This window comes from Symphalangus syndactylus, chromosome 12 (assembly GCF_028878055.3).
Source record: "Symphalangus syndactylus isolate Jambi chromosome 12, NHGRI_mSymSyn1-v2.1_pri, whole genome shotgun sequence".
Lineage (NCBI taxonomy): Eukaryota > Metazoa > Chordata > Mammalia > Primates > Hylobatidae > Symphalangus > Symphalangus syndactylus.
In genome coordinates this window covers 144,621,465-144,638,523 of record NC_072441.2, presented here as the reverse complement: position 1 = coordinate 144,638,523, position 17,059 = coordinate 144,621,465, and the positions used below count along the sequence as shown (strand labels likewise).

Sequence of the window (17,059 nt, the reverse complement as noted above, 5' to 3'; positions counted from 1 at the left end):
CCGAAGACCTCAGTAGCTGGAGGAATGGGCGCTCCACGCTCCCAGCTCCGTTAGTTGGGAGTTGAGGCGCAGGAGCAGGGAGGGTGCCCAGGGTGCCGATTCGGCCCTCGAAGCGACGTGCAGCTCAGAGCCCAGGTGGGTATGGGGAAGGAAGCGGGGCGGAGTGGCCTGGGATCGCCCCCGGCTCAGGAGGGGGACCTCTTGGCACTACCCTGTCCCTCCATTCCGGCCACCAGAGCGGAGGTGCCGAGGAGAGGGGCGCCGCGGTCCTCCTTCCCGGGCAGGGTGCTCCCTCGAGGGGGGCCGGGGAACTGAGGGCGTCCCCTTCTCTCTCCGGGGCGGGGGTGGGGGGCGGAGCCCAGCGCGCCGCTCCCCAACCCCCAGGGCTGGCGGGGACCCCCCCAGGGGAGGGGCTCCGGGTGAGCGCTGCGGGGCGTCTCCCTCGCAGTCCCGCCCGCCCCTCCTGCCGCCCCTGCCGCGCGCGCCGCAGCAGCGCCGCCTTCCCTGCGCAGTCGGTGTCTCCGCGTCGCTGGGTGAGTGGGGGCAGCTCCAGCCGGGGCCGGGGGATGAGGGCAGGGGGTTCCCGGAGTCGGGGGCCCACGTCCAGGGCTTCCCAACACCGCCGCTCCCGGGCTTCCCGGGAATCCTTGCCCCGGGGTGGCGGGGGCGCTGGGGACCCGGGAGCGCGCGGTGCTCTCCAGGGTCCTGACCGCCGAGTGGCCGGCCCCTGGGAGCCGCGTTCGACCGCCCTGGAGCGCCCCCTCCAGGAGGGGCCACGAGCCGGGCGCTGTCCTAGTGCTGAGCGGATGGAGGCGTGGGCTGGGGGACAGAGCTGAGGGAGGTTTGGAGCGGGTCCCCGGGGCTGGCTTCTCAGGTCGAGCTGACGGGGTTCTTCCCATATGGGGGACTTGAGGTCTTTGCGGGCAGCTGAATCTTCTTCCAACCGGGAGGGGCAACTCCGAGGGTGGCAGGGCGAAGGGGGGCACTGGAGGAGCTCTCCTGCTCCGCGCATCTCTCTGCCCCGACCCCGGTGACCCAGTTCCTTGGACCTTGAGGAGGGCAGTGAGGGACATGCCCCAGCCCTTCTCATTTCCTTAGCCCTTTCCCACTCACTTCTCCGGTGGGTCCTTAGCCTGGGCCATAAGAGGCTGGTCTAGAAACGAGGGGCACCAACTTAAAGAAACATGCATGTGACACACCGCCGAGGACACACACGGGTCCTCCAAATAGCCACACGGGCTCATTCCCTCACGCTGTGACGGGTGCATACCTGATCACATGCACATCTGAGGCACATGCAGGGACACAGAGGGAAAGACACGGCAGGCAAATGCAATGCAAAAACCAGCGGTACACATCATGCATGAGCACATGCACTCACAACACACCCATTCACATGTGTGCAGAGCTTCATGCACATGGATGCACAAGGAACCCCCTCCTTGCCCCAAGTGGGTGGGGGTCATCTGCACACACCCCTACATCCCTGTGCAGAACTGGCTGGCTGTTTCCTCTTCATTGCCTTCTGCTCAGCCTCCACAATCTAACCTGCACTCAGGGGACCTTTCAGGACTAGATGAAAGGTAAGTGTTGGGGAGGCTTGGATGGGCTTGGGGGGGTTTCCTTGGAAAAGGGGCCCCCAGCAGGTCTGGGAAGGCTTGCAGCTCCCCCTCCTGGGACCTGGCAGCACCCCTGGGAAAACGGAAGGAAAACAAAGAAAAATGGCAAGGGTGCCTGAAGGTCCCACGTGCAGCTGGCCATGTGAGAGGTGTCGGCATGTGAGTTGGCGTGTGATGGCATGTGTGAGACATGTGGGGTCGTGGGCTGGTGTGTCTTGATGCACACAGTATGGGAGTTGTGCGTGGTGCCATGTGTCGATTCGTGTGAGTTGTGGAGCAGAGGGAATGTCGTCATGTGTGGAGGCATGCTGACCCATGGGTGGGCGTGGGCTGGTACGTGAGTGGCATGGGATCCAGGGTGTGGATCTGGTGAGCTATGAAGCATACAGTTATCGGTATACATTCGTTTGCACAGTTTTTGCATGAGTTTTGTGGCACCTGGGTATATGTAAGTCATTTTTATTTATTTAACACTTATGTAGCACTTATCTATGCAGCCATGGTTCTAAGTGCTTCACACATATTAACTAATTTAATCCCCACAACAATCCTCTTAAGTAAGTAGTGTTATTACCTCACTTTAAAGATAAGACAGAGAGAGTTTAAGGAATTGCCCAAGGTCACGTAGCTGGTAAGAGGGGGAGCTAGGATTCAAACCTAGGTGATCTGACTCTGGAGCCCACAGTAACACCTCCCTCTGCTGCCTCTTGTTGGGCACACCTGTCAGAGGCAGAACAGGGCAGTGTCTGGGCTGCGGGTATATTCAGTGCTGAGCAGGCACATGTGAGACAATGAGAAGGCAGTGGGTAGGACGGAGGAGGATCAGAAGGTTTTTCTGCACCTCTGTGGGCAACTCTAGGAGTCAGCCTCATAATGCCATGGCTGTGTGACCTGAGGCAGCCACCTCACCTCTGTAAGCCTGCCTTCTCATCTGTAAAATGGGGCAAGTCCCCATACAACCTGTTGTGAGGGTGAATTGGTGTGCATCTGTGAAGGCTTAGTGGCCGGCACCGAGAAGGGCCTCAGTAAATGTGAACCCCTCCTTCCCTTCCTCCCTCTCCCAGGAAAGTGTACGGTCCGGGGAGATGGTGTGGAGCATGGCATAGATACAGGATGCCTGGGTCTAGGCTGTGTAACCTCGGGCCAGTTCCTCTCACTGGGCCAAACAAGAGGCGGGGATGGCTGTTGGCAGGGGGGCCCATCTGGAGCAGTGTCTAGTAGCCAGGAGGGCCTGATCAATCCTCTCTGCCCTTGACCCCCTTGGGGACCCAGGTGGGACTTGGCTGGGCGGCCATGGGCAAGCAGAACAGCAAGCTGCGGCCCGAGATGCTGCAGGACCTGCGAGAGAACACGGAGTTCTCAGAGCTGGAGCTGCAGGAGTGGTACAAGGGCTTCCTCAAGGACTGCCCCACAGGAATCCTCAACGTGGACGAGTTCAAGAAGATCTACGCCAACTTCTTTCCCTACGGTGACGCCTCCAAGTTCGCCGAGCACGTCTTCCGCACCTTTGACACCAACAGCGATGGCACCATAGACTTTCGGGAGTTCATCATTGCGCTGAGCGTGACCTCGCGCGGCCGCCTGGAGCAGAAGCTCATGTGGGCCTTCAGCATGTATGACCTGGACGGCAACGGCTACATCAGCCGGGAGGAGATGCTGGAGATCGTGCAGGTGGGCCCCTGGGCCCCTCAGAATGCCAGGCACAGGGCCTGGCCACTTGCACCCACTACCCCTTTTGATCCTCTCAGCAGACCTCGTAGGCAAGTGGTGGCAGGGGCTATTCTTGCAATCCCATTTTAAAAATTGTTTTTAGGAAATATTTCCCATTTAAAGAAAAGTTGAGAAAACTCCCCTATACCCTCTATCCAGATTCGCCAATTAACATTTTCCCACAGTGTTGCTTCATCATTATCAGCGTGCGTGTGCGTGTGTGCACACCAGTGTGTAACATTTTCTTGTTGTTCTGAACATTGGCCCTTTACCCCTGGATACATTAGGATATATTTCCTAAAAATAAGGACATTCTCTTACATAACCCATAATATGATTACCAAAGCCAGGATATTTAACATACAAACAATGCTATTATCTAATCTACCAACCATATTCCAATTTTGCCAACTGTCTCCATAATGTTCTTTATAGCATTTTTGGCCCTGACCTGGGGTCATGCATTGCATCTAGTTCTCATGTCTCTTTAGCCCCCTTTAATCTGGAATAGCTCCTCATCCTTTCTTTATCTTTTATGAATTGACGTTTCTGCAGAGCACAGTCTAGTTATGTCTAATTGATCCTCATTTACACCAGAGGAAATGGATGCTCAGAGAGATAAAGGCACTTGCTTGAGGCCACACAGCCTGTGTGAGTGGGCCATCTGGCACCACTGTCCACATTCCATCTGGATACCCAGCCATCTTCTAACTAATTGACTGAGGGCCCACTATGAGCCTAGCATGGAGTGAGGTGTTCATGAGCTCAGTGCGTGCTTACAACAACCCCATGAAGCTCAGAGAGGTGAAGTGATATGCCCAAAGTCACACAGCACATAAGTGGAGAAAAGCTCTGGCTGGCTACTACTCAGAGCTGTCTACTGAGAGGGCTCTGGACTCATAGCCAGGAGGTCTGGCTTCCAGTTCTGCAAGTGGCCTTCACTCTTAGGTTGCTCATCTGTACGGTGATACTGACTTCACAAGGAGATTTAAGGACCGGATATAAATGCCTTTTGTTAGTACAAGTTTAAGTGTGCTGCATGTTAGCTTGATTTCAGAAACCTCCCAGGGCACCCATCCCCTCAGCCCAGCCTTGAAGATGGCCAGGGCTCTGGTTCTATTTTACCTGCCTTTTTCCTAAGCCTTTACAGGTTTTTTCACCTGTAAAGTGGGGGTGTTAAGCCCCTGCCTCACAAGGCTATTGCAGGGATAGAGTGAGATAAGGACTTGAGCGGAAGGCTTGGCATATAATTGGTACTTGGTAGACATTAGCAATTGTCTGTTATTATTTTCTCCTCTGCACATCCTCTGCTCTAGCCAGAAGGGCCTTTTCAGCATCTTTGAAATGTGCCCTGACTAATCCTGTCACGCAGCTTTGCACAAGCTCTTGCCCCCTTTCCTTCTGCATCTCTGAATCCTTTCCCTTCTGGTCCCTCAGCTCTACAGACTGCTGCCCCAGCCACTGCTGGACTCTTGACTTTGGCTTCTCCTCTTGCTAAGGTCTGGGCCTGCTCTCCAGGTGGAGATGTGATGCCTTCCCCATACCTATGGCTAGAGGGGGGAAAGCCCTAATGTTTGCCACGGACTCCTGTGAGCCAGGCATTTGACTCTTTAGTTGCTTGATGGTAGGGCGATCTGGAGGTCCTGATGGTAGGGCCAGGTGGCCAGAATGGTGGAGGATCACCCAGACATGGACAGCAGCTGGGTACTGACCAATCTGAAGGAATATTGGCATTTTACCACTTAAGTGTTTTGCACTGGTGTGTACTGGTAAACCCTAGTCCTGCTGAAGCCACCACACCCAGGGCATCAGTCAAGCTAGACCCATTCCCTGGGCATCCTCAGGACCCCTTTCTGGTGGCCTCTGTACCCAGGTCCTGGCTTCTTTTATGGCGCCTGGGGCCCCAGACAGCTGGTGCACACAGAGCTCTGCAAGCCCCAGTGCCTGATTAAGGACAAGTCGGCTCCCGTGAAACCAGGAGTAAGCAGCAATTCCAGACAATTAGTTAGGAGGCCCAGGAGAAGGCTATCACAGGGTTACTGGTCACTGGCCCAGTTCTTCTCAAGACCCAGCCCTGTGCCAGGTAGTGGACACACTGGAGAGGAAGAGACTGCGCCTCTTGGGGCTCCCACTCTGGTGAGGGAGACAGATGTGTAGGTCACACTGACAAGCTCAGTGACAGGGGCGTAAAGGTGTCATCTAGGAACCAGGGGACTGAGTGGCAGGGAAGACTTGAGGATGTGGGGGATGAATAATGACTGTAATATGAGCTGCTGTTTACTGACCACCCGCTCTAGCCAGCCACGATTCCTCACACATAATCTCATTTAATCTGAGGAAACTGAGGCTCACAGATACACATGTGTCCAAGGCTACACAGTTAGTGAGTAGTTCAACCAGGACGCCACTCCAGGTCCATCTAACTTTAGAAACTTGAGACTACCAGACCCCTCTATTCATGGGCTGGTCAGACAGGTACTGATATCCGGTCACAACGGTGGCTACCATTCATTGGGCAGTTACTACAGGCCGGGTCTAATGCTAAAGGCCCTGCTGATCGTCACCACCCCACACTGCCCAAGCATCCCTCCAGCAGCTAAGAGGGAACAGGTACAAATCGAGTCTCTGCCATCAATTTCCTTCTGAGCTTCAGTTTCTTATCTGGAAAATGGGGGTCATGATACCTGTTTTTCGGGGCTTGTGTGAGGTTTAGAAATAGTGCATGTAAAGTACCTGGCACAGAGCGGGCCCCTGATAAGTGGTAGTTAGTATTGTCATTCCAGGCAAAGACTGCAAATGCTGGAGAATCTGAAGGGCCAGGGGTGTTTGGCTGTTGGCAGAATCACCCAGCCAGGGGAGACCTGATGGAGGAGGGTCAGCAGTGGACAGATTGTACGGCAGCTTAAATCCCAAGGGCTGAATGGTTTGAACTTGGTACAGAGGGCAGCGGGAAGTGCCAATGGCTTTTAAATAGGGAAGTCCCTGCCTGGTGCCAGGTTCTGGGGATATGGGCATTAGCTAGACGTCCATGTTTGCAGGAACAACCCTGCAAAGACATAATTACTTCTGGAGAGATGTCTGCAAAGGAGAAGTCCGCCAGGCTCTGGGCCCCTATGCACCCTGACCCAGCCTGGGTTGCAGAAGACCTCGCTGAGAAAAGCTTGTAAACTGAGCCCCAAGGAGGAGTGGGAGGCAGCAGAAGGAGCTGGGGGCAAGGCGGGCCTAAGGGGAGGCCTGTGTGTGACGGGAGTGAGGGGGTGGTGTGCGGGCTGGGGACGTAACAGTGGAGATCTGTGTTTGAAAAGAGCTTTCAGAGGCAGCATGGGGGACAGACCCGAGGGACAGAGGCTGGAAGAGACCAGTGTGGAGGCTGAAGCTGGATCTGAGGCAGAAGTGTATGGGATGGGAGAAGGGAGGCTTCTTGGAGGAAGTGTCGGTCGGGTAAAGCTGGAAGACTGAGGAGACAGGTTAGGTCCTTGAGCTCCAGGGCACTGCGACCCAGGCGACAGGCCAAGCCCTACGTGCTCTGTACATTTAGCGCAAGAACGCTCTTTCACGTCGCCTCGGGAGCTACTGCACGTGGCGGCTGCCGCCCTCTGCCCAGCCCAGCCTAGCCAAGCCTGGCGGTCCCTGCCCGCTGCAGATGCTCATTTGCATTCATTTGCATACTGTTCCCCGCCCCTCTGGGCCCAGCTGCTTCTGGCCCTCCAGCCCGCGCCGCGCCCCCTGCCGGCCGCAGACGGCCCCGCAGCGCAGTGCCGCCCACTTGGTCCAGCGCCCCCTTTCGACCACCGAGCGCGGGCCGCCCTGGGCCCGGGTGCCAGCCCGGTACTTACCCCCGACCCGCGTCCCGGGCTCGCGCTCCTGAGCCCGCCGCTCCAGGACCTCCACTGTCGGGCCCCGGTGTCCTCCAATATCTCTCCTGACCCCCTGCGCCCCCAAATTCCCGGCGCCCGCTCGGAGCTTTCGCCTGCGGCGCCTTTGCTCCTTTCCCACCCAGCCCTCCAAGGGAGCGCGGCAGGGCCCGCCCGATAGCCCCCTCTTCTGGGAAGCCTTCCCGGACACGCCTTCCCGAAGGCCTCGGCTCCCCACGCCTCCGTGATTCCCCACTCCACCTTGCCCAGGCGGGGGCAGCAAACGTCAGCGAGCCCGGGGGCGCCTCTGAATCTTGCGGGTGGGGGCTCGGGCAGGCGCCTCTCACTCCCCGCCTCCCCTCCCGCCCCCAGGCCATTTACAAGATGGTTTCGTCCGTGATGAAGATGCCGGAGGACGAGTCGACCCCGGAAAAGAGGACTGAGAAAATCTTCCGCCAAATGGACACAAACAACGACGGTGAGGGGCAGGGGCGGGACGGGGTGGACGGGGCGGGACGGTGAGGGGCAGGGGCGGGACGCGGTGGACGGGGCGGGACGCGGTGGACGGGGCGGGCGCCTCTCCCTCCCTCCCTTTCCCGCTCCGCCTCCCCTCGTTTGGCTGCCGCCTCCTCTCCCATCACCGCTCCTCTCCCCCTGCAGGCAAGCTGTCCCTGGAGGAGTTCATCCGCGGGGCCAAGAGCGACCCGTCCATCGTGCGTCTGCTGCAGTGCGACCCCAGCAGCGCCTCCCAGTTCTGAGAGGAGCCAGGTCCCCCTTCCTCCCTCCCTTCACCGGCCCCCTCCCGGCTCTTAGCTTCCTCTCCCTTGTGTGCATTCTGGCTGGGGGCCAGATTGGGGAAGCCCTTCTCCCCGGGTCTGCCCTGTGGGGGGCTTCCGGAAAAGGGAACCCTGCGGTACCCCCAGGCCAAAGCAAGTAAGCGGTTAGCACCCCCCAATCCCAGAGGCAACAACAGAGACACAGGCTGGGTTGGTCTGCCCCTCAGTCAGGCCCCCTTACCCACCCACCAGCTCCGAGGCCAGACCCCTCTCCCAAAGGGGCAGTCCCGGTCTTGCAGGTCTCAGCTTGGGGGGTGGGGGGGAGTCATGCCCAGGGGAGGAGCCTTTTTATCTGGAGGGGAGAGAAGGATTCTAGGGGTGTGGAGTTGGAGAAAGAGGCTTCCTTGAGCCACCCTTCCCACCCTAGCCCTTGCTGGTCCCTAGGCCAAGCCACCAAGTGAAACCTTCCAGGATACTAGCCCGCCAGCTGTGGGTCCCAGAAAGCCCGCCTGCCTTTTAGCACTTAGATACACACAGACCCACGGAGCTCTCTGGCCTCTCACACACACACACAGGCCCATAGACAGATGGGCAGATGCACCCAGAGCCCCATGCACAGTGTCCTGCGTGGGAAAGACACGGCCCCCCGGCTGAGCCCCTGTCCTCCCCTCTGTCCCCCCAACGGCCCCCCCTGCATGCAGCCAAATGGAGCATCTCTGTTCTTTTTAATAATTTCAGAATAAAGTCTCATTTCAGTGCAGTGGGCTGGGTGGTGGGGGAGAGGTTTGAAAGCCCCACTTGGGTCCCCAAGGGTCCATTGAGCCCTCTCAGGCCAGCTCCAGGAATCTTGGCCTGGTCACCGAGCAGAGTTGCTTGCAGGGTCCTAGTGGCCATGGGGCCTGGGCAGGAAATCATCTCTCAGAGGGTCAGAGGCTGAGAGCTGGTGCAGCTCAGCAGGTCACGGCCCTCCACCAGCTCTGAGTTCTCCCGCATCTGCAGAGACACAGGAGACTGCCAGACCCACTGGTTCTCAGCCTGGGTCTCCTCCTCCAGTACATCCGGGAAATGGAAGGAGGGGAGGGCTGGAAGGATCTCTGGGGGCAAAGGGGCATCACTACCCACTCCACTGCAAGAGCCAGGCCTGACCTTTGGAATGCCCCCAGTGCGAGCCCAGACACCCCTGCCCCACCCTCAAGACTCATCCTGGGCCCTAGGAGAGCCAGGTGTCAGCTGTGTGACTCTGCTGGGAGATCTCACCTCTCTGAGCCTCCAGGCCTCTCCCTTTGCTCCTGGGGAGAAAACTTTTGCCCCATTTCTCAAGTGGGGGCCCATACATAGGGGTGGGGCAGAGCAGCTTGGGCACCCTGGCAGGGGCTCCCAGGAAATCCAGGGAGTCAGGGCTGTGGAGGGAACTTACCATGTGGTGGCTGCTTTTCCCCCACCAGGGCCTCAGCTCCAGCAGCTGGTGGGTGAGCTGAGCGCAGCGCATGGCAAACACGTTCTCCGCCACGCACAGCACTAGGGCGATGCCCCAGAGGCACAGGCTGGAGCTCTGCGGGGCATGGGACAGAGATGGCTGGCTGGAGTTGGGAGTGGAGGGTGGACTCCAAGAGTGCCCCTACCCCAGGCCTAGGTACTCACATAAATGCGTGTGGGGTCGAAGGGACAGTCAGGTGCGAGGGCCAGTAGTTCAGAGCTCCCAAAAGTGCAGGCAGCCAGCAGTGCCTTGCCCTGGGTGGCAAAGGTCACAGCGATGGAGGCCAAGAGGCCGAGGGCACAGGTCAGAGAGAGGAGAGCACAGGCCACGCTCGAGCTAAACACTGTCCAGCGCTGGACGGGGGAGGCCACTGGTCAATGGGCGTCGTGCTTGGCCCCAATGGGCAGCTCTGACCTCCCTGAGGGTCAGCCTTACCCCCTCCAAGGAGTCCAGGCCCTTGGTGGGTGGCTGCTGCCCCTACCTTTCCCTCACAGCCCCATCCCAGGAGGCACCACGTACCAGGGGGGTGCTGGGGAGGTAGCGTGACAACACGATGGCTGCGATGCCTGAGGTGATGACCTGTAGGGAAGGCTCAAGTCAGCCCTGACTCCGTGTCTGGAGGCGCAGGGGCAGGGGGATTAGGGCCACTCTGCGATAATGATCTCACCGCACCAACCATTGCCCTCCAGACTCCCCCACCCCTCACCCGCTGCTTAGCCTGGGCCTCACATCTCCATCTGCCTCCTCATAGTCCAGCCTGACATGATGTTTCTAAAACAATCACTCCCTCTCTACAACCTTCCATGAGTCCCCACTGCCTAAGGCTGTGTCTCAAGCAGGTTCGTGTATCCTGGGGCCACCGGGCATGCCAGGGTATGCATGGGACACCCCTTTCTGAATGAAAAAGATTGTGGAGGAAACTAACCCAGTTAGCAAGGAACTAAAATCAAAATTGTTACATTGAAACAAACCAAGACATGTTATGGAGTAGAATTTTAAATCTCGGAGTATTTTCAATGATTCCAGGCTCTCAGTGACCAGACCCCAGCCCCAACCCTGTTGACTTCTCAGCCCTACCTGGGCTACCTTCCTCCCTCACTGCTCTGGATGTGGATGTCCGTACACAGCCTGCTCAGGACGCTGCCCACGCACCCTCTCACCAGGAACACCCTTCCTGCTCCTCTGCCCGTGTGGATCCTGCAAGCCCTGCTCAGGTTTGCACATGTTTCCCTAACCAGCCTTGATCCCAAGGGGTGGGGCTACCCCACAGTTCAGCCCAACAGCTGCCCTCTGGATCTCTGGGGTCCACCCAGCCAGCCTTCCTCCTGATGTTCCTCACTGGACCAGGCTTGGGCCGGACCCATCTGAGGCAGGTGGTCTGACGGGGTCCTGGGTTCCAGGCCTAGCATGTCTTTAGTTCACATGAGAGCCACAACAGAGTGCCTCAATCTCTGTGGGCTTAGCCCCGCTCTGCAGGATGAGCTGACAGAAAGGACGCTGGTTTTGGTGTCAGACACAAATAGGTTCCAATCCGGTTTGGCTTCTGTGTATCAGCAGGAGGTTGGGTGAATCCCTGAGTCTTGGTTTCCTCTTTTGTGAAACAGGGATAATAACGGCCCCCAGTTGCTGGGAGCAGCGAGGATTAACTGAGTGAGGGGAAGGCTGAAGTGGTCCAGCTCAAAGCCCATCCTGGTGGGCCTCCTCGCCCTGAGCTCACTGCCTTCCCTGCCTTCCTCGCAACAGTATTAGAGGAAATCCAAGGACCCTGCACACATCCGCCCAGCCCAGCCCTGTCCCACCAACAGAGCCTCTCCTTGCTGGGACCTATGACCCCCATTCTCCCAAGCCTTGAGGCCAGCAGGCTGTCTGAGCTTTATTTTGCAAGGGAGGAACAGGCCTAGGGAGAGAAATAAGTCCCTCAGCCAGGAGGAGGCAGGGATGGAACTGAGACACTGATGTGCGGGAGGAGCTTCCTCTGAGGCTGTGGCCACTTGCGCTGACCGGCAGGAAAGAGCTTTAGAAACTTGAGACTACCAGACCCCTCCATTCATGCGCTAGTCAAACAGGTACTGATATCTGGTCGCAGCCGTGGCTACCATTCATGGAGCAGTTGCTACAGACCAGGCCTGATGCTAAGCTCCTGCCAAATTGGTTTTCTCAGAATCTCCAGAACAGAGCTTAGCCATTTCCACCTCCAACATTCCCGTCTCCCGTTCTCGTTCTCTGTACTCGGAATGCCATCCCAGCTTCCTGTCCTGCCTATACTAGCCTCAGCATGCCAATACGTAGGTTCTGGTCATGGCAGCCTGTCTGTGAACTCCTGCTCATCCATCAATACCCAGGTCAGAGGCCTGCACTCTGTGAAACCCTCCGGCACCCTCCCAAGCTCACCTCCTGCTCCTTTCTTCTGTCCGGTGGTGCTGTGGCTATTCCTCGATGTAATACTCATCTTAGCTCACAGTAGTGGCGCTAACAACGTGCCAGACACTGGGCTAAGCACTTTGTGGGGATGATCTCATCAGTACCCATCAGGACCCTCAGAGGTAAACACTGTTACCATCTCCATTTTATAGATGAAGAAGTTGAGTGACTTGGGCAGTTGGTAAGTGGCAGACAAAGGGTTAGTCCTTGAGGCTCTCAGCTTACCACCACAGGCTCTGGGTGGGGACCTGGTGAAGACCCTTTAAGCCCCCTCCAGCCTCCTCCCACCAACCACCCTCCCAGCCTGGCCATACCACGATGGCGGAAGTGACAGAGAGGATGTTGACCACGCAGTACTGCAGAGCCACCGCATCTTGGGGGGTGCCCACGTAGCGCAGCACTGTGCCATGGAACAGGGCAGCTGTGATGAAGCTCACATGGCCCAGCACCACCAGCACCAGGCCTGTCTTCATCAGCACCTTCCGGAAGTCGCCCACACTCAGGCCTCCTGTGGAGGACAGCTATGTCAGGGCTGTGCGTGGGGCTTATCCTGCTGGGCAGAGGGGGAAGCCGAGGCCCTGGCCCTAGTGATGGACATTGGGTTGTAAATGTATTTCTGGATGACTTGGAGCCAGTAACTTGTCTTCTCTGAGCCTTGGTCTCCTCATCCATAAAAGGGGTTCGGGATGCCTTTGTGAGAATCCTTGGGACTCTAAGGCTGGGCAAGCATACAGGTGGCTCTTAGCAGTAGCGCTTGTTAGTGTTCATGGTCATGAGTGGGGGGCGCTAGCTCAGGTCTCTAGCTCTAGACTTCGAGATCCTTCCACTAAGCTCCCCATTCACTGATTCGTGTGTTCATTACACATGTTCACAGAGTGTCTGCTCTGTGCCAGGCCCTGGGGTACCACGGTGAGCTCCACAGTCTCTCTCCAGGCCACAAGGAGCCAGAGTTCATTGGGCAGGAATTGGGCCCTGCTCGGTACTCAGATTCGTGGATAGGGCCTGGTACACAGCAGATGCTGACACTGCTGCTGAACTGAACTGCCCAGAGCCAGGTGACTTGGGGAGGTAACTCAAGGCTCTGAGTCTCCATGTCCCCATCTGTAAAATGGGAAGAAGAACCTTGCCTCTCAGTGGGTCCATGAGGAAGTGGATGGGAAAGTGTGGCGTACCCTGAGGGTACTGGGAAAAGCAAGCTCTCAGCACAGGGGGGACCTGGCAGGATGGAGTGAGTCGGGGAAGCTGGGATCAAAAGAACACTGTACTCATTCAGATGCTGTCAGTCGCCAAGTGGCTGCCCAGCCCTACCTGCACATGCCGGCTCCCGACCTGCTCTCTGAAATTTGCCCGTAAGTCCTAGCTCTGCCTTCAAGGAGACACACCACACCCCCTGGCCCTGCCAGCCCCTCACTAGAGCCAGCTCTGAGACTTGAAGACTGTGGTCAGGCCCTAGAACTAAACATCCCCTTCTTTAGCTGCTTCTGATGGGATGTGACTCTGAGTCCCTTCCTAGACCTCTGTCTCCTCATCTGTGGTAGAGCGGTTTGGTCATATTTAATATATGGTAGCTCTGCAGCTGAAAAAAAAAAAAAAAGAGGCTGGGCACAGTGGTCATGCCTCTAATCCCAGCACTTTGGGAGGGCAAGGTGGGAGAATCACTTAAAGCCAGGAGTTCAAGACCAGCCTGATCAACATAGCAAGATCCCATCTCTACCAAAAAGATAAAAATAAAAAATTAGGCCGGCATGGTGGTGCATGCCTCTGGTCCCAGTTATTCAGGAGGCTGTGGCAGAGGGATCTTCTGAGCCCAGGAGGTGGAAGCCACAGTGAGCTGTAATCGTGCCATTGCACTCCAGCCTGGGCTACAGAGCCAGAGACCCCGTCTAAAAAAAATGAAATCTCTACACTGGACGCTCTGGGACATCTGTCCCAAGCTGTGCCAAGAGACAGTCCCCAGGGAGCAGGAAGGGATGGGGCCATTCAGTCACAGACTTGCTGTGTGACCATGCACCAGCCCCTCCCCTCTCTGGGCCCCAAGTTCCACATATATAAAATGGGGAGGCATTGGCCCAGCCAGTCTCTGAGACCCCTGGAGCCTGCAGGACCCTCTGGAGCTGAACCAAGTCTAGGAGAAGCAGAGGGCAGACGATGGGCTGGACAGGCACCATGAGACTGGAATAGCATTGTGAAGATGCACTGCCAGCCAAGCAGGAAGGGGCATGGCAGCTTCAGCACAGGAGCCTGACCCACCTCACCCCATCCACCCACCTACCTGGGAGCTCGGTGTCTACCTTCCAGCTCAGGGCTGGGTTCAATAACAACAGCATCCCAGGACCGAGACTTTGGTCAAAGAGGAGGCACGGTGCCAGCATGCGGCTGTGCCTGGAGCACTGGACTGAGTCTGGAGCAGTCCTTGACTTTTTAAATTAAATTAATTGAGACAGGGTCTCACTCTGTAGCCCAGGCTGGAGTGCACTGGCCTGATCGCGGCTCCCTGAAACCTCTGCCGCCTGGGCTCAGGTGATCCTCCCACCTCAGCCTCCTGAGTAGCTGGACTAAATTTTCTTTTTCTTTTTTTAAATTTTTTGTAGAGACGGATTTCACCACGTTGGCCAGGCTAGTCTCTCCTGGACTCAAGCGATCCACCTGCCTCGGCCTCCCAAAGTGCTGCCTCCCAGATGAAGCCCAGCTGGCTTCATTTCTATCTTACCGCTGTGGGAGCGCATAGCAGCGCAGCCGGCAAGGTGCTAAGCGCTTTACTCTTAGAAGCTGCCCTCATCCTCATAGTAGTCCTAGGAGGTGGGAACTACTGTCCCCCTCTTACAGACCAAGAAACTGAGGCTCACAAGGTCTCTCGGCTAGACAGCGGGGATGCCCCAGGACTCTGCTGCCCACAAGCAGCATCACCGTGCCCAGGCAGTGGAGGGAGGGGGCACATTAGTCCCGCTCCCCCGCTGCTGATCCTTTTTGCTCACGGCTTTCCTTCCTGGCCTCGGGAGAGTGAAAAATATTTTAAGTGGGCGCCCCTTGTAAGGCTGGGGAAGCTGAGGCCTGGCCCCGGGGTCCCTTCTGGGTAAGATGGGGCCGCTCTCTCCAGCGTCTCCTCTGCCGCCCACCCGAGGGTCCCCGAGGGCAGTCGTGCGCCTCGGCAGGAAAGGCAAGAGAGGGCGAGGGTAAGAGACGCTACAGCCACATCGAGAAGACACCCGCAGTGCTCCTCCCTCCATTTCACTGCTGGGGAAACTGAGGCCCAGAGAGGAAAGTGACCCACCCCCGGCCTCGTAGGAAGTTAGAGGCAGAGCGGGCGGCCTGGCCCCCTGGGGGCTCGGGCTCCGGGCTCAGTGCTCCGCTCCCGTGGGAGGGTTGGGGTGGTTCGGGGCCTGCCGCGCGCCCCGCGTCGCTCACCGAGGCGCAGACACATGTCGGCTCCGCGCTGGTCCCGCCCCCGGCTTCAGCGTGGCTCCCGAGGCTGCGGGCCGCCGGGGGACCCTGCTCCCATCCCGCTGGCCCGTCGCCCGCGCGCCCCGCACCGCCGCGCTCGCCCACTTCCCGCCCGGAGCCCGGGGCTGGGCGGTGCCGGGCCGGCCTCCCTTCCCGTCACCCCCCGGGCCGCCCGGCCCCGCAGCGCCCCCGCGGCTCGTGCGCCTCCCGGCCGGTCGGACCGGCTGAGCAGCCCGTGGCCCGCCCGCTGAGTCAGACGCCGCCCTGCCCGGCGCCGAGCCGCCCGCCCTCAGCCCACCCGCGGCGGCGGGCCCGCTCTACAAAGGGAAACTGAGGCTCTGAGGAGCCGCCCTGCGCGGGCCCGCGGGCAAGCTGGGGGCTGCACGCGTAGCTGTGGTTACCGTGACCTGGGTGTGGTGCTTGGGCTGGGACGGAGAGGGGCCGCAGGGGCGGTGAGAGAGCTGCTGGGGACTGGGGTCTGCCCCTGCCTGCTGTGTGACCTCAGGCAAATCGCCTCCCCTCTCTGCGCTTACCTTTACCGCCCGCGAGTCTTGTCTTCTACGCCGAAAAAGGCGCTTTACGTCTCCTTCTTGGTCGGGAGGGCCTCAGTTCCGTCCTTGGAAAATCAGGGATAATTCCTGTCCCCTAAGGTAGTGGTGAGACAAAATAGGATACAAAAATTAGGTAAGAAAGCGCGGCGGCTCATGCCTGTAATCTCAGCACTTTGGAAGGCCTAGGCAGGCGGATCACCTGAGGTCAGGAGTTCGAGACCTGCCTGGCCATCATGGTGAAACCCCCCCCCCCACCCGCCGCCCCGTCTCTACTAAAAATACAAAAATTAGCCGGATGTGGTGGGGCAAGCCTGTAATCCCAGCTACTCTGGAGGCTGAGGCAGGAGAATCGCTTGAACCCGGGAGGCAGAGGTTACAATGAGCTGAGATCGTGCCATGTCGCGCCACTCCATCTCAAAACAACAAAACAACAACAACATGCTTTGGAAACTCTCCAGACTGTCTTTATGGACAAAGTGTAGACCTAGCAAGAGCACATAGTAGGAGCTTTATTAGTACTGCTCTGGGTTGCTGAGCCCTTTAATGTGTCAGGATGGACCCCAGTGAGGTCCCTTGTTAGTCTCAGCATCCCTTTGGCAGAGGTACCATTCCTGCACCTTTGGGTTCAGAGACCACGGACCACTCACCCAAGACCACCAGCTGGAAGTGGTGGAGTAGGCAGGAGCCTGCAATCCCCCTGGGTCTCTGTGCCCAAGTTCTGTAGAGTGGCCACACTGTGGCCACCTCCCTGGGCTCCCTCGGTCCTTGGAGGCACTTACTGTGGGAACTGGGCAACATCTGTTCACAGCTTGCCCCACTTACCCCACTGGGCAGTGTCCCAGAGGCCAAGGGCTGGCTGGCTGTCTCTGGGTGCTTGGTTGGAGCCTGTCCTGGGTGCTGTCCACTGACTGTGTGTCTTTCTGCACACCTGTGCTGACACCTGCGGCGCTATGCATGTTGGGCAGTGGGGTCAGATGTAGAGCCTCTGGAGTCTGGAGAATGTATTAACACCATGGGAGGGAGTGGAGCCATTTCTCCTAGGAAGCCCCCTGGGGCATCCCATCTGGTAACCCCCCAGCAGAGCAGCTTCCCTGTCACCTGCTGTCTGAAGGGGGATAATGTGCAGGGAATTCCAGGTGGGGAGACAGATTTGTCAGGTGGAAGGGAAGATGGGGGCAGTTTATGAAGACATCGGGCTGGCATCGGAATG

General features: G+C 58.0%; 2 protein-coding genes across 7 annotated transcripts; one reads left to right on the top strand and one right to left on the bottom strand.

Moving 5' to 3' along the window:
• The first annotated feature begins 431 nt into the window (after positions 1–431).
• HPCA (hippocalcin) lies at positions 432–8,719 on the top strand. Of its 2 annotated transcripts, none has more exons than XM_055255626.2 (4): positions 432–533; positions 2,892–3,290; positions 7,556–7,661; positions 7,844–8,719. In XM_055255626.2, the coding sequence occupies exons 2-4, from the start codon at positions 2,913–2,915 to the stop codon at positions 7,939–7,941; spliced, it is 582 nt and encodes a 193-aa protein (XP_055111601.1). In that variant the 5' UTR covers positions 432–533; positions 2,892–2,912; the 3' UTR covers positions 7,942–8,719. The 2 variants fall into 2 exon arrangements, with proteins under 2 accessions (XP_055111601.1, XP_055111599.1); XM_055255624.2 differs by lacking the exon at positions 432–533 and adding an exon at positions 1,005–1,583.
• On the bottom strand, positions 8,668–15,473 carry TMEM54 (transmembrane protein 54). Of its 5 annotated transcripts, none has more exons than XM_055255599.2 (6): positions 15,263–15,472; positions 12,172–12,365; positions 9,956–10,015; positions 9,601–9,789; positions 9,377–9,511; positions 8,668–9,006 (listed from the first exon to the last, which is right to left on the bottom strand). In XM_055255599.2, exons 1-6 carry the CDS (start codon positions 15,276–15,278, stop codon positions 8,878–8,880), a joined length of 723 nt encoding a protein of 240 aa, XP_055111574.1. In that variant the 5' UTR covers positions 15,279–15,472; the 3' UTR covers positions 8,668–8,877. The 5 variants fall into 5 exon arrangements, with proteins under 5 accessions (XP_055111574.1, XP_055111577.1, XP_055111575.1 ...); XM_055255602.2 differs by having other exon boundaries at positions 8,668–8,952; positions 9,601–9,690; XM_055255600.2 differs by having other exon boundaries at positions 8,668–8,952; positions 15,263–15,468.
• Positions 15,474–17,059: the final 1,586 nt, after the last annotated feature.

Excerpts from the sequence above, each read along its gene's own strand:
- TMEM54 (XM_055255599.2), bottom strand. Across the intron at positions 10,016-12,171 it reads CTGTCACTTCCGCCATCGTG|GTCATCACCTCAGGCATCGC; the intron begins GTATGGCCAGGC and ends CCTTCCCTACAG. Across the intron at positions 9,790-9,955 it reads ACCTCCCCAGCACCCCCCTG|CGCTGGACAGTGTTTAGCTC; the intron begins GTACGTGGTGCC and ends TCCCCCGTCCAG.
- HPCA (XM_055255626.2), top strand. The coding sequence starts at position 2,913 with ATGGGCAAGCAGAACAGCAAGCTGCGGCCCGAGATGCTGCAGGACCTG. Across the intron at positions 3,291-7,555 it reads AGATGCTGGAGATCGTGCAG|GCCATTTACAAGATGGTTTC; the intron begins GTGGGCCCCTGG and ends TCCCGCCCCCAG. Across the intron at positions 7,662-7,843 it reads AATGGACACAAACAACGACG|GCAAGCTGTCCCTGGAGGAG; the intron begins GTGAGGGGCAGG and ends CTCCCCCTGCAG.